At 32.7% G+C, this 15,380-nt stretch overlaps 1 protein-coding gene, 1 long non-coding RNA gene and 1 pseudogene across 4 annotated transcripts; all 3 read right to left on the reverse strand.

The window, feature by feature from the left end:
* Positions 1-1,146: 1,146 nt before the first annotated feature.
* Positions 1,147-3,284, reverse strand: LOC111395286 (annotated as a pseudogene).
* Positions 3,285-6,988: 3,704 nt separating this feature from the next.
* On the reverse strand, positions 6,989-8,791 carry LOC111396539. Of its 2 annotated transcripts, XR_002703025.1 has the most exons (6): positions 8,422-8,791; positions 8,055-8,304; positions 7,846-7,927; positions 7,586-7,697; positions 7,421-7,508; positions 6,989-7,288 (listed from the first exon to the last, which is right to left on the reverse strand). It is a non-coding gene; the product is annotated as an uncharacterized LOC111396539 (long non-coding RNA). The 2 variants fall into 2 exon arrangements; XR_002703024.1 differs by having other exon boundaries at positions 8,055-8,791.
* Positions 8,792-10,471: 1,680 nt separating this feature from the next.
* Positions 10,472-13,777, reverse strand: LOC111396204 (origin of replication complex subunit 6-like). Of its 2 annotated transcripts, none has more exons than XM_023022555.1 (10): positions 13,488-13,777; positions 13,345-13,391; positions 13,173-13,277; positions 12,982-13,062; positions 12,640-12,751; positions 12,475-12,555; positions 12,305-12,392; positions 12,058-12,119; positions 10,966-11,059; positions 10,472-10,865 (listed from the first exon to the last, which is right to left on the reverse strand). In XM_023022555.1, the coding sequence occupies exons 1-9, from the start codon at positions 13,605-13,607 to the stop codon at positions 11,006-11,008; spliced, it is 750 nt and encodes a 249-aa protein (XP_022878323.1). In that variant the 5' UTR covers positions 13,608-13,777; the 3' UTR covers positions 10,472-10,865; positions 10,966-11,005. The 2 variants fall into 2 exon arrangements, with proteins under 2 accessions (XP_022878323.1, XP_022878324.1); XM_023022556.1 differs by having other exon boundaries at positions 12,475-12,537; positions 13,488-13,776.
* Positions 13,778-15,380: the final 1,603 nt, after the last annotated feature.

Consider the following 15,380-nt stretch of genomic DNA (forward strand, 5'->3'; position numbering starts at 1 on the left):
GTTTGAGAAGAATAAGTTGAAAACTATTGCTTCAGTTTATCTTCTCTGGATAATGGGAGGAAAAACCACCTCCGATTTCTAATTAATGTTACAAGACCTGGGACGGAAATTGGTGAACCTGTAAAGATAACTCAAGAATCGGCCGTTCATTTTGAAAATATAAGAGCTTAAATCCTAGACCTTTTAACCTTTTGTGCCCGATATATTCAAAGCATTTTTTGTAATTTTCCTTCTGTTTTTCCTACTATTTAAGCATGTTAGAACAAAAATGAATCCTTATGTTCGTTTCTCTTGTTGATCGATGCATGAAATAAACCTAGATCTAGATAAAAGGCTTATAGAGGAAAATCCATAGTCTTTACATTCGATGTATACACTTGTGATCGTTAACCAGGCATTACGATCATCAAAGATGGATATTTCGTTATCTTGGACAACTTGATGGATGTAATACCTAAATTTCCAGATAGGATCTTAAATGGCCAACTACCTCATCCAGTGTTGAAAGAAAAAAAAAGTGGAAAATTTAATGAAGATGGTCCAGGGAGGAATATAAATTAAAACCCTGTCGTATTCTTGAATAAACATCTTACATTAGACCAAGAACTAAATGTGAGAGTATTTTGATGACTGCTAATTAAGAGGATATTGGTGGTCCTATAATATAACTGGGAATTAATGGGGTTTATTCTATCTATGAAGGGACACCTCTGAGATCACTAAATGACATTATACATCTGATTAAAACCATGAACTTCTTCTCTGATTACCAGCGACGAGGATTAACATATTCTTGCCAACATCCTGAAAAGGTTGTGGTTCACTTGATCGTAGGTTCCACGATCATCCCTACCAATAGGGGGATTAATTTTATTATAGATCGAAAATCATAGCATGATCATTAGTTATTTCGATCAGATACAGAACAACTGATCTTCTGTTCGATTCGTGATGCAAATTCAAGACAGACTTATATACCAAGAACAATTAAAGATACCTCCAAGAAGGGGCTTTAGCTTTCACTATATGTCTCAAAGCACTTCTATGAAAAAAAAAGAGCTACTTAGACAACTATGTATGTCACAAATGTATGTAATCATGTAGGTATGTATACAACTCACAAAAGTTTCGAGCACTAAAATAAAAAACTAAGGTTGGTAGAGTTTTGCTGCAGAAAGTGACCATTTTTCTTGTCGGTTTTCCTTGCACTCTTTAGCAGGCCGTGTTTTAAAACCACCACCAGTTCTTTTCTCAAGGGAATATGGCATGTAAGTACCAAGAATCCTATCCCAAGTCACATTGAATGGCTGGGAAAAGTTATATTTGGTGCCGTAGAGCTGGTGATGAATATCATGATACGCAGAATTATTTGTTAAAAAGATCGTCACCTGTTTGACGGTGGCAAAGGAGAAAAAGAATATGGCAGCACGAGGGGACATGCCTGATAGTAGGAAAGCGAAACCCCCACCAACCGTGTCCAGAATCAGCCCTTCTAAGGGATGGTTTTACAAAGCTCCAAAAGCATATGGCACGACCAGACAGTCGGTACATGAACTTGTTATGGTGCATGTATCGGTGCATAAAATATTGCCGCCAAGTATCTAATACCACCATTTTGACAAAGAGTTGTCTAGCAAGAACCATTATCACTTCCTGTAACCTACATGACAAATATGGTTCGTTTACAAACTAGGAAAAGCAAGTGTTTTGCTGAATGCAGGATTTCAAGTTTCATAAGAATGTTTCTGCAATTCTTAAAGAACAACCCTTCAGTCCATCAGTTAACGAATCAAACTAGAGATCATTTTTTTCAATAATCAATCAGAATATTTCCAATCATAGAAATATCACAATTGCCACATTGAACACTAAATATTACACCAAAACATTTCCTAAGGCTAAAAGAAACTACTATAGCTGGAACCTTAATTTTTTGCATCTTAAAGTCATTGAATTTGCCACGTGAAGCCTCAAGGCGATTTTATGAGTAAGATCCATGAATAGTATTACACGTAGTTTCTTGATTCACTTTATTAACTATCTTTACTTTCTGATTTCTTCTTACACATAATCAAGATATTTTATTTAGACAAATGAAGCAGGATAAATTACTGCAAGGATAACAACATTACCCCCCTTAAATAGAATGGTTATAAGTGTGTCAAATTTGTCATCACGTGGAAAAAGAAAAACAAAACTCATACAATCTTCATGTTTTGACTAAAAAGATCTATAATTTATTTCAAGCTTAACCTATTCAAAAATAATCCACATTCGAGGCTAAAGCAAAAACACTTCTCTCTATTTGGTTAGTCCCTACATAGGAACAGTATTTCCTCTTTCCTACTTCATGACAAGTCGCACATTGTAGTAGTCGCAACTATGTGAAGACAACAATCCTGTGAATAAATAAAGGAGGGATGCGTAAAATTCAACATTTTAGAAAACGTAAAGCCTGGCTAGACATGGAGCCGAAGCTTCAAGTTTTACTAGTCTAAGCAAGGCTTAGACGTAAAAAAATATTTTCTTATTTATAATATTATTTTAAATTTTTAATCATTTTAAGAATTATTTAAGAATTAAAATATTACATATTAAACATCAAAAATTATAAAATACAATATTTACTTGATAACTCATACTATTAGTCAATTATACAATTTTCAAGTTTTTGAAATGCAAAAATTAAAAAAATAATTATGGTTTCAATTTTTAACGAGACAAGTCCTACTTAATAGAGTTATAGGAACTTCATACATGCTTTTAGAGTTTGTAATAAAATGAGTTTCAAGATCATAATTACATAATGTAGATAACACCAAAACTTAAATCAAATTTAATTATTTAGATAAATTCATTTTTAACTTTTGTACAGATAAAATCTTTTAAATGTTTGAAATTAAAGTCAAATGATTTTTTTTACAAAAATAATTAATAAGCTAAAGTCAAATAAAAGACTTTTGAAAAAAAAAAAAAACTAATAAAGTGAGCCTACTGAAGATGAAAGAAATGAAGAAAAAAATTCAATCGTTTAGAAATCTGAAAAAAAGTCTAGAGATGAAACAAGGTGTTTTGCCTGAGTTTTTGAGCCCAAGTGGTGCCTAACCTGGACAATTTTTTTAGAACACCGATAAAATAAATCTCATGGCGCAACTCTAAATACTGAGAAAAACTTTGGTCGGTGGCCTCACCTCATTGGGTGAGGGTGGGCTATCCGTTGAGATGATGACTCCCCATTCGACGATCACACTATGTAGGATGGTATGACTGTCCCACCAAATCATTTATCCTAAACACAAATCTGACTATTGCAAAAAAAAAAAAAAAATGACACTTTTTTCCTTCATAGGCAAGATAGACCTAGCTACCCATATTTTAGGGATACTTTTAAGTTTAGCTTAGTCAAACCCCTTAATTTTTACTCTGGATTTTCAACAATTGTATATAATCACAATGGCCTTTTGGATGTTAAAAGACAAAGGCATCCTTAAGTATGTTATACAATTACAAACTATTGTTTTGTTTAAAAGATTATACTACCTTTTTAGTTAACAAATAAAAATCAAACACTTTTAACTTAAAATTTCAAAATCAGCTAAATTTTCTTATCTGTTTATTCAAATACAGATAAAAACTCTCTCATTTTTCATCTGCTTCAACCTCAAAGTGCAGAAATTTTTCAAATGCTGAAGAAGAAAATATTTTTTTATATCTATCACTTTGAATCGGTAAGTATATTTACCTATGTTTAATTTTGTTTTCGTTAAATTAATATTTTTTTAATCAATAAAAAATCTTATTTCGACATAGATTAACATATAGATAAATTTTTTAACTGATTTATAATTTTTTTTAGGTATAAACAATAAAATTCATCTGCATATATATTATTTCAAAAGAGATTCATAGAAATGTACAAAAGGGATTAGACCAACTGCTAACAGTCACCCAGTAAGCTATTAACAGTCAGACCTAACAGTCGGCTCAATCAATTCAACTCTTTTTAATTAAAAATTCCGTTGCATTGGTCTGGGCCGATTTCCCAACTACTTTATATATAATTAAAATTTCTGTTTCGTCATGCATATATGATTGTAATCCCGATTTGTTGTTTTGGTGATTTTGAATGGGATAAAAAAGATCGACGTGTTTGGAATTGTAAGAATAATAAACATGATGATATTTCCATTTTTATAACATCTGCTACATTATACATGAAGATGTATCATGATTTACAAAACAAACTAAAGTCGATACCTCTCAGTACGATATTAAACTGAGATTGTTATTCAATGAGCATTCACCCATTCTGATCTACCTATAAAGGTTATTTCTAATGCCAAAAGCGAATTATGTAAATTGAACAAATTGCACATGACTCTTTTTTGCGTGATTTTAGTGAGAAAAAATGTCGTCGAAGGGGAATAGAAGATTTGAATGGAGGGGGATCACAATGCCAATGATTTTCGGGACATGGTGGAGATAGCCTGTAAGGATGATGAGGTTATTCCCAAGACAATTGTTTTCATCGTGATATTATTGTTACGAACAAAATTTTCTCTGTAGTTCACACCAACAAGAATGAAAATGAATTTACCAATGAAAATTTGATTGCTGTATCTCGTTGGAGATATGAGCAGGGTGGAAGTTCGAGGGCTGGATCGAGTGGATCGTCCTCTAATTCTTCGCGTGTGATTCCCGATTATGAGAATTTGCATGTCGAGCAACAGTTTAAAACAAAGAAAGATTTTCAGGAAACTGTACACCAAACGGTATTGAAATACAACTTTGAGTTCAGAGTAAAGAAATCAACTAAGTCATTGTTGACAATTGTCTGCATCGATGATAGTTGTCGTTGGTATTTGTGAACGATGAAGATGCATACAAATGAGTTATTTGTAGTTTGCAAGTATACATAGAAACATACTAGCGAAGTGGGAATTTATTGAAATGATTACAGGCAAGCTCGAACATGATTTATTGATCGATAGATAATATACAAGTATCAGAATTCATGGACGATCTAATGACCTTCGGACATCATTAACAACTTTCATTGAGAGTACTGAGTGATCGTGAGCGACCAGAAGGTCTAGAAGGCCAAAGAATGCGCCGTGGAGGATTTAATGGGCTCCATCGATGAGAGTTATGCCATAACATTCGGACAAATAATCCTGGTTCGACCTTTTTATTGAGACGAATGGCAAAAATTGCTTCATGCTTTTCTTCATGGCTCTTGGATAATGCATTCATAAATTTTGAAAGGAGATGCGACCCTTAATTCTAATCGATAGTATAAGTCTAAAAGCTAAACATGAAGGCAAGTTGATTATCACTACATGTCAAGATCCCAACATCCAAATTTACCCTCTTGTATTCGGCATAGTAGATAGCAAGAATGATCTGTCAATGCATTGGTTATTCATAAAGTTGAGAGAAGTAATTGGGAAGGTCAAGGACCTTACCTTTGTAACTGATCGGGGACGGTCTATAATAAATGATATCACTAAAGTTTTTCTCAAGGCACATCATGAGTATTACATGTACCATATACAAATCAACCTGAAAACTAGGTATTGAGGCAAATACATCGTTTCATTGTTTAGGAGAGTCGCAAAAGCTTACAGCGTTGAAGATTATAATAAGTTCATGGCCAAAATAAGAAGTAAATCAATCCCAGTGATGGATTATCTTACAAAAAATGGGAATTGAACGTTGAGCGCAGTCACATTTTTCAAAACGTTGATACAACATGATAATATTAAACAATATGGAGTCTTTCAATGTATTATTTAAGAATGGTTGAGTGTTACCAATCCTTGCAATAAACATTCATAACAAGCTGTAGCAGTGGTCTCACGATCAACGTGCGAAATTACAGAATTGCACGAGCGTGCTAACCCCGGCTCAGGAGGATTAACTCATCGAGATTGCAGAGGTTACGAGAAAGTTGAATGCGGAACCACTGGATAAATTGCGCTTTCTCGTGAAATATTCACATAATATGACATATATGGTGGACCTGTCTTATAACAACTGTACTTGTAGTTGATTTCAGCTGAGAGTTTTTTATGTGATTATGCAGTTGCAGTAGCTATTGTAGAGGCTGTACAACAAGAACATTATGCTCTCTTTATTACATGATTGATTATGGTGAGCATGTATGTTGAAGCTATATTTCCTCTACCGAATGAAATCGAGTGGAAAGTTTCTGACCATGTTCTCCCAATTAATAATTTGTTGCCACCCAAATTTGAATTGCGTGGTCTTGGATGTCTACAAACATCTAAAATATCATCTATCGAAGAGTTTCCTTGACCACGAAGGTACAACAGGTGCAAAGTAATAGAGCATACTCACAGTTTTGTACAAGTCAAATTCCCCTAAATGACAATTTGATTGGTGTGTAATCTATCAATGTTAATCTTCGACCACATTTTCATGTTCATAGTCAACTATTAGAAAGCTGCAATTAGGTCCTCATACTTTGTTTTTATACAGTTAAAATAATATACAATTTATTACGGATCACAATTAAATTAATAACTAAATGAACAATATTTACATTTTTTTAATAAACAATATACATCGATTTTAAATTAAATAATTGATATTTATATTTTCAAATAGAACAAGATACACTATTTATGGATCACAATTGAATTCATACAAATTGCACACTAACTTTTTCCTCCAATTGTCTATTTAGGATTGAATGATTATATCAACCTTATGTATTATACTAAAAAATTCAATATACTTGATTGTGAATATGCCACAATCACCTCTATAATTAAATAATAACGTGTTAGCTCGATAACGTCTAGCTAAAAACTAAATTAATAAATTAATAAATACTTATGATTTCGATCGTCTCATTGTCGTTTTGTCCCGCATGATGACTACTCTATCTTGCACAATTATTTCTTGTCTAGCTATCAAATGAATGATCACAACCACTGGTTTTAGTATATGCTTGAGCTGACCCTTTTTTAGAAAGATATGATCGGATTGGTACACATATATAGTGAAATCAGTAAAGACAATATCCATGACAAAGCAGTGATGATTCACACTCTCTGGAATGTACATATACTTACAACCCGTACATGGCTTTCTCCGACACTCGACCACATCCATATGACCCACTCGAGCATGTATTTAAGCACCGTATACTCATTTCCCATAGGTTGGATTGACTATTATTTAATATTAATGGCAAATAGAAACTCGGTCCTCAATATGACTCAACTCGAAATGTCAAAATGATCTCGAATATCTTCGAGCCCTATTACGCAACAAGTCCAAAGTTAGGTCACTGTGCTATATCAAGAAACACCAATAAAAAATAGAGTTATTTAATTTAATAAACAACAAATTACGTATACATAATAAATAGCAATTACAATATTATACTTACATCGTCGGTGAGCCAAGCTGTCGAAGTGAGGATATCATGAAACCACTTAGTGTCCGAGATTGTCCTTTGAGCTTTCGTCTAGCTAGCTCTTAAAAAAGGAAAAGAATAAATGTTAAAAGAATTATATATGAGTTAGCCACTTTCCTAAAATCATAAAATACTTACCCGAGTATAATTCTTCTCCCCTTTGTTTCAAACGCTTTTCACTTAGTTGGGTCTACATTTCGGAAGAGATTGGAGTATGTCTAGTCTACGAACGTCCTCCTTTTCGCCTCAACTATCAAGGGAGAAATGACATACTATAACAGCAATCTCAACCTCTTGCCATGAGGATTGTCGAGAAGATTTTGAAACGATATACAATATAAATCGCAAATATATAATACATACATGAGGGTTGTCGAGAAGAGTTGATAATTGTTTACCAGATGAACAAACGTCTGCTGCTTGCTAATGATGCATCTGAGGTGAGCATGTCTCCTCTCGCCTACCCAAGATAGGGACAGTCTTATATGCACATATTTGCAACATATACAATTATTATACATAAATTTATTATAAAAAATTATTTTAACATTGATTATGTTAAATATTTACTGACACAGCCGAGGTAATCTATAAGTATTGTACTTACATGAGAATTTCTTAGGCTTCAAATGTGATGTATGAAGACGTACACGATGTCCTCAAAATATCTCTACCTTACGGATTATTGTTGGAGGTATCAATGTCATCAATAATTTTCCAATGAAAAAGGTTGATCATAGTCTTTTTGTGAGATCACCACACCACACTCTCAAGGATATAGACCAGTTCCAGCTTCAACATCTAGTCGCATTCCTCGATTTTGCCAACTAATTGCGGTAGAAGCACCATCCCTATCCCTGAAAATACACGTTGTACATCACACTACTACTTTGAGTGCCGTCTCTAGCTGCTTCATTGCCCATAATCTTCAATCCAGTAATCAAGAAAAATTCAAATATAGAGAAACTAGCAACCTTGCCCATGAGATTGAAGTGGAGGGTATCGCTGTTGACTGAAGTAAGCAGCCGACATAGTAATGTATCACTGATCTACCCAGAGTACTACACATCTCTCAACTGATACATGGGCCACATGAAGGGTTGGCCTAACATATCTCCATCCTGATCATCGAGCAACTCCAATACAGTAGTAAAATTCCCAAAGTTACTGTTTGAACTATTTTCTCACCATCTGTCACAACTCAGCATCAAGATGGTACTTCATCTTGTAAAAATTCAAATTTTAGAACCTTCAACAAATTGAATGAACTGGATTGTAACTATTATACTAAGAAATAGACTCATTTTATATCAACGCTAATAAAAAAACAAATGATTTAGTAAGTTAAAGAAGAATAACATAAAAAATATATATATAAAAGAATTACAGACAAAATAAAAAAATAAATTAAAGGAAAAAATATAAAATTTAAAGAAAAAATATAGAAAAGCAATTTAAATCTAAAAAATTAAATTACGATAAATAGAAAATAATTAACAAAATTTTAAAAATAAAGAATAAATAATAATAAATTAAATTAAAAGCAAATTAATGACCAAAAGAGAAGGAAAAATAAATTAAAGAGAATTATAAAAATATAAAAATTATAGCAAGAATATTAAAAAGCATTTTAAATTCAAAAAAAATTATAATAAGATGAAAATAATTAAGAATTTTATTAAATTATAACCAAATAATAATAATAATAATAATAATAATAATAATAATAATAATAATAATAATAATAATAATAATTAAAAGAAAGGAAATTACAAAATTAAATAAAGAATATAAATATTATTTAAACTATTTCCAAAAAAATAGAATAAAAAAATTAAACAAAAGGAAATTATAAAAATCAAATAAAGAATATGAATATTATTTAATTTAAATTGAAAAAAAAAATTTTATCATATAAAGAAAAGAATTAAAAAAGAATTTTAAATTGGAAAAAAATATTTATAATATGAAGTAAATAATTAAGAAATTTTAAAACTATTTCCAAAAATAATAATAATAATTAAACAAAAGGAAATTTAAAAAATTAAATAAATAATATAAATATTATTTAATTTAAATTTTATCATAAAAAGAAAAAAATTAAAATGAATTTTAAATTGAAAAAGCTTATTTATAATATGACGAAAACAATTAAGAATTTTTTTTTTCAAAAGAACTAATAATAAAAACAAAACAAATAAACAAAAGGAAATTATAAAAAATTAAATAAAGAATATAGATATTATTCAAAATTCAAAAAAAAATTATCATAATGAGAAAATAATTTATAAACAGTATAAGAAATAAAGAAAAAAAGTGAGCAAAAACAGAGAGAGATTTGGGCCAATTATTTTGACCTAACTATTAAACAATTAAGGGTTGTTTGAGAGTCCTTGGCTCAGAGGTAAACCAAACCCATCACTAGTGCAAGAACGGTCCAAAAGAGTTTAAGTTTAGAATACAACAATAAGACCACTGACTCAATTAATTAGGTCATTGATCTTTAAAAAATATCACAATATCTGCACCTATGCGATACAAGACCAAGACACAAGTGTAAAACCATTCTTAACAGCTTTAAAACCGACCTAAAGCCACAACACAAGCTTGAGAGCACCACAGACCAAAGGCCATAAATCAAGGCCAAGATTTGATTTATAAAAAAGAACGAACACAGATTTGATTTACAGAATTGAGAAGGTTAGAGAGAAGAAATCGCCAGAGACTCAAAGCCTCAACCAAGTGAATGAAATTATGAAAATTCTTCACACATCTACAGCCAATACAAGGATTAAAACAACTCTCATTAAGTCTCAGCCGTTGGATCAACACAATGGTCCAGAATAGTCCCAAAGTAACACAAATCCGAATAGGACAAAGACAGCCAATGGATGCGTGCCAAGTGGACAGCAAGGTTGAAAACGTTTTCCACTTATAAAAAAATGTGTTTCGGATTTTAGAAAACACCATTTTACACTAATGCTTCAAAATTGGCTAACTATTGAACTAAATAGGAACGAGGTCTAAAGTGAATCTTAACAAAAAATTCATGAGCTCTGTACAAAGATTTTTACCATTTACAGCATTACTCATTCTGGTCGAGCAAGTATTTATAGTCTCAATTTTCTTGAAACAGCTAAATGATAAATCTACCAATGGAAAACTTAATAAGCAATTGATGTATTTCTACATTAAGTACGATTTAAGAATGCTGTTTTTTATTGATATCTTCACTCCAAGAGAATTCATCTTCTCATTATCCCAAAATGCCAAACTTCGAGCACTACTATGTTGCCACTTTGGTTTATTCTAGAAATGATGTCTGATTATGTCTCTTGTGTAGCCTCCACTCCGGTTCAGCAACAGTCTTCAAGCACTTCAGTCTGGTTTGTTGGGTTCAATTGGTAGTTGGTAGGACCTAGACAATGTAAAGTTCAATATTACAAATATAAACGAAATGAAGTAGCTTCTCGACTGGAACTTATGAGCATACGGGAGAAGGAAGCACACATCACTACCTTTTTCCCTGCTGAGATTAGACTGGAGAACTTCAGACTTCTACTCTTCGAGAACATGTTTCTCCATTTGCTTGCGCTTCATGCACGCCAAACGCTGCAAACATATCACAGCACCCCATGTATAATTAGGTCAAGGACTTGTTTAAAAATTGTTGATGAAATGATTTCAAACAAGGAAATAATATGTCTAACAGTAACATTGCTAAGATTGCACGGGGTAGAAATACAGAGAAAACTTCAAGCAGCAGTTCTAAGTAGTAAACAATACAGCACGAAATTAAATCGTCATAATACACAAATGGACTTTTTAGTTGTTGCCTCAGCAATCTGAAAAATAGTTCCGTGCGACCAATATGCAAATGAACTTTCATAATCCAATAATAGTTGTTTAGTTACCATCAGAACTAAAGAGATCTATGGCTTTTCCTAAAATTGAGGTGGCCATTTACCTTAGGAGCTAAATAAGGACTTCCATGGCTTCTTGTTGGCAGTAGTTTTAGCTGGTAGGTCCCAAAATCTTGTGTGTTTATGAGAGTAATTACAGCAATTAATTAAAAGAACAGTAAAATAAAGTAAAGAAAGCAGGGAAGGGCAGACAGAATGAATGAGTTTCAGAACATTCTTGAATGTCTTTTCTTATATCTAACATACAGTATTTTTGTTTGTACATAAAGGAGACTTCTACACTACATAAAATTACATCTTAGTACTCAATTCATCATTTTTTTACAATTATTATGCTTAACTAGTATTTAAAACACATTGAACCTCAACTACTTTTGGTAAACAAGGAGGGAAATGAAAGGCTGTACAACAAAGAGGAGAAATGAGACCATATAACCAAAAAACGAAAATAAATAAAAAATATGCCACAGGATGGATTGTAGGAGGTCCAAGGAGATCAACATCTAGCTCGTAGCTATTATGAACTTTGAACTGATCCCATGCGTCTAAATTTCTCGATTCACAAACGTACACATGCTTACCATTCCATGCATATATTGAGTTTTTTCTGCTTCTTTTTTACTCTTCCTGATACACGTGTCAGCAAATTTATATCAAAATAGCTAAAACATCATGCTCATGATTTACCTCTTCTCCATCATCAGATAAAGGGCCATCGTCATCAACCCTCCTTTTTTCAGGAAGCACATCTAGAAGTTCAGCATGTTAAAGGACCAAGAAGAAGAAAAAGTACAACCAATTAATTAATAACATAAATGCTATCTATTTATGCAGTGTTAAAGTACTGCATAACTTGAAATGGTGAAAAGTCTGTCAACTACAAATAGGATGGAAAAATTAGACAAATTATACGAATAACAATTATAAGAATTACCATGATTCCCATTATCTTCTTTAGAATCCCTTTTTTCTTTTGTTTTCCCAAAAACATCAAAACAGAGGTCTGTCATTGAGGCTGATACCTGAAATTACGTTAAATGATCTCTAGTATTCCTCTCAGTTCATACACATGCCCAATATTCAATTACAAATAGCTAATCTTACACTAGAAAATTCATATTCTGATGTGCCAGCAAGCTCGATCAACTTAGATTTGTCTATCTTAAGCTGCAAAATTTTCATGTACTGATCAATTGTAACATCAGGGCACGCTTTCATCTACACATAGTGTACATAAATATTGACATGCATTAAAGAAATATTGCATACATTGTGTCTTTTAGCACAAAGGTAGAATCCTGCAGCAGTAAACACAGGCCGCATGATGTCAGTACTTGCTTTACGGGAGGGTGGCAGTGAGGCGATAAACCGATCCTTATACCTAAAACCCAAAAGAATTAATATTTGTTATCACTGTATCAATGTTTTCATGCAAAGTTGCAAACATTTCCAGTAACATGAGATAAAAAGTGAGGAGCACTCTTTAAGTAATAGATCTCAGTGTTAGTGTAGAATCAAGATGCTACTAGTGAATCTTAAACAAGAATGATAAATATATCAATTTATGTTCCTTCAAATTCAAAAAAGAACTGATAGCAGTCCCATACTTACAAAGACAATCCTTTCTGGACAAATGGGATGAGCCTAATACATCCAAATTGAATTGCCAACTCTCTTATATGAAGCTTCTTCCTACAAATTATTAGCCAAAAATAAATAAATAAATAAAAATAAAAATGAGCAACTCAAAGAAAATCATTTATCGAAATAACAAAGATTTTAAAAAGAAAACGAATACTAACTTGATACCAATGCTATTTTGCATTGAATTAAATGATCTATTGTAAGCCTTTTCAAACAACCCACTCAATTTTACTGCAGCGTGATGATCAAATATTACTTCCATCCTATAACAATTACAACAAAATCATTGAACCGAAAAGCTAAAATAGGGGAAAGAATCAAGAATTGTACCTGGAAGCAGCGATCTCTAAGCAAATTATTGCCTTGCAAATCTCCCCCTATCCGAGAAACAAACAAATAAATACTAAAAGTCAAAATGAGTGTAAAATTGAAATGGGTTTTCAAAATACAAAAGAAAAATGAAAGAAACTCACAATGCCGATGATGGAGGAGTCAAATTGGATGTCGGCCAGTCGGCGGAGCTCCGCTGCGTGAAGGATGAGTTGTTTGAATTCAGAAAAGCCCAATTTCTTGGCTATCCCTGACATATCCATTTTACAGGATTGAATTTTATTCAATTTTCTACTTTTATTTGGATTTGTGGGGAGTGGAGAGATAAAATGGAAATGGAGAGTAGGGAATTACTCGGAGAAGAGCACTGACAGGAATGTGAACAACGCTCATGGAAAGGGATAAATTTTGGCGGGTGGTGAAGAAATTAGGTAAAGAAATTTCATTTTAACTTACTATAATTTGTTGCAGTGTTACCTAACCAGGTTTTAACATTTTTTTTTTTTTTTTTTAACGAGGTGTCCCAACTTGCGCCAGACTATATCCTCGTCCCTGAACCTCCGGCCCCTCAGCTGCTCAGGGAGGTAAATCGCAGAATGTGCAGTTCCCAGATTCCCACATGGCTTTTACTCCTTCCCCAAAGGGAGCCTCCTCCATGGTGATTAATCCACCAATAATTCCTCCTTTATTGGATCAAAGGTTCCCACCAGGAATCGAACTCCCCACGCTTGGTTTCAGAGCCCCCCAATGTGATTGTTCCACCAACTTGGATGTGCCCTGGGGGGCAGGTTTTAACCTTTTCTTTACTTCATGATATGTTCTTTGTGGAATTCGGTCCTGTTATATTACGAAAGGATTTTCTTTAGTTGTACTTTATAGGTTTTTTGTGAAATTCGATCCCGTTATATTAAGAGAATTTTCTTTAGTCGTAATTGATATGTTCTTTGGGAAATTCGATCCCCTTATCTTACAAAATGGATCATATTACACTCGTAAAAGATGGAAAATCTTATCAATTTCTATGTTTCATTATTGCATGAAATGCATTTCTTTCAATGTCATTTGCTTTTATCTGTTATTGAATCTTATCAGATTTTGAAACGTACTATTGATATTTCTAATTTTTGGCAGAAGCAATTTACTTGAGACATTTTTTTGTCAATTTATTACTATCTAGAACAAGTAGAGCTTAACCAACGTCTTCTGTCGTATTTCAGTTGTTGTTGCTACTTCGACACTTGGTTGAACCGATAAAGTCCTTCTAAATTCTCGACATGAAGAAAGACCCTATCCTTGTTTCCTTTCTTTGACATGAGTTTTATGCTCATAGAAAGTCTTTAGTTCCCTAGTATAGACCAATACCATTCATCAATCCCTTCCTAACTCCGCTCTAGCTCTAGGAACCATAAAAATGAAAACATGTGCAGCAATACCAACTATGAGAAATCAGCCAATCCACATGTAATGTGTAAACAATGACAATTGGTTCCCACGACTCGCATGCTTGACCTCTATGATAGGACAAAGATTCTTACTCTTAGAATGGTATTAATAACCTTTATGATTATGGAAATTAAGCAAGAGATGCTAAACTCAACAAAAAAGAATGCCACTTAGAGAATTTTCATTTCCCACCATATACCCAATTGACATACTTAAGCCACTTTGGTTCAAACTAGAAGGACTAGAGCTTTGGATGTTGCTCAGTGCTGCTAAAAATTTGAAAATTTACCAAGGAAAATCTCTTTGAATTTTATTCTTCACGTCCAGGATTACATCCTAGATCATTAGATGAGAATCCAAAGAGCCATGCACCTTGGAACAAAATCAACAAAAATAAAAATTCTATTCCAACTATTTAGAACTAATTTTAAAATGTTATATCTAAGTGGTCAATACCACAGTTGCATATCACAAAATGCAAGAAACCGAGGCAAACTAAAAAATAAATTAAGATCCTTTAAATATTCGCACTACAAGTCTTTGTCCTACTCAGGCCCAATCTTGGTCCAAGACAAACTAGGTCATTGTCTTGG

This window comes from Olea europaea, chromosome 6 (genome assembly GCF_002742605.1).
Source record: "Olea europaea var. sylvestris chromosome 6, O_europaea_v1, whole genome shotgun sequence".
NCBI lineage: Eukaryota > Viridiplantae > Streptophyta > Magnoliopsida > Lamiales > Oleaceae > Olea > Olea europaea.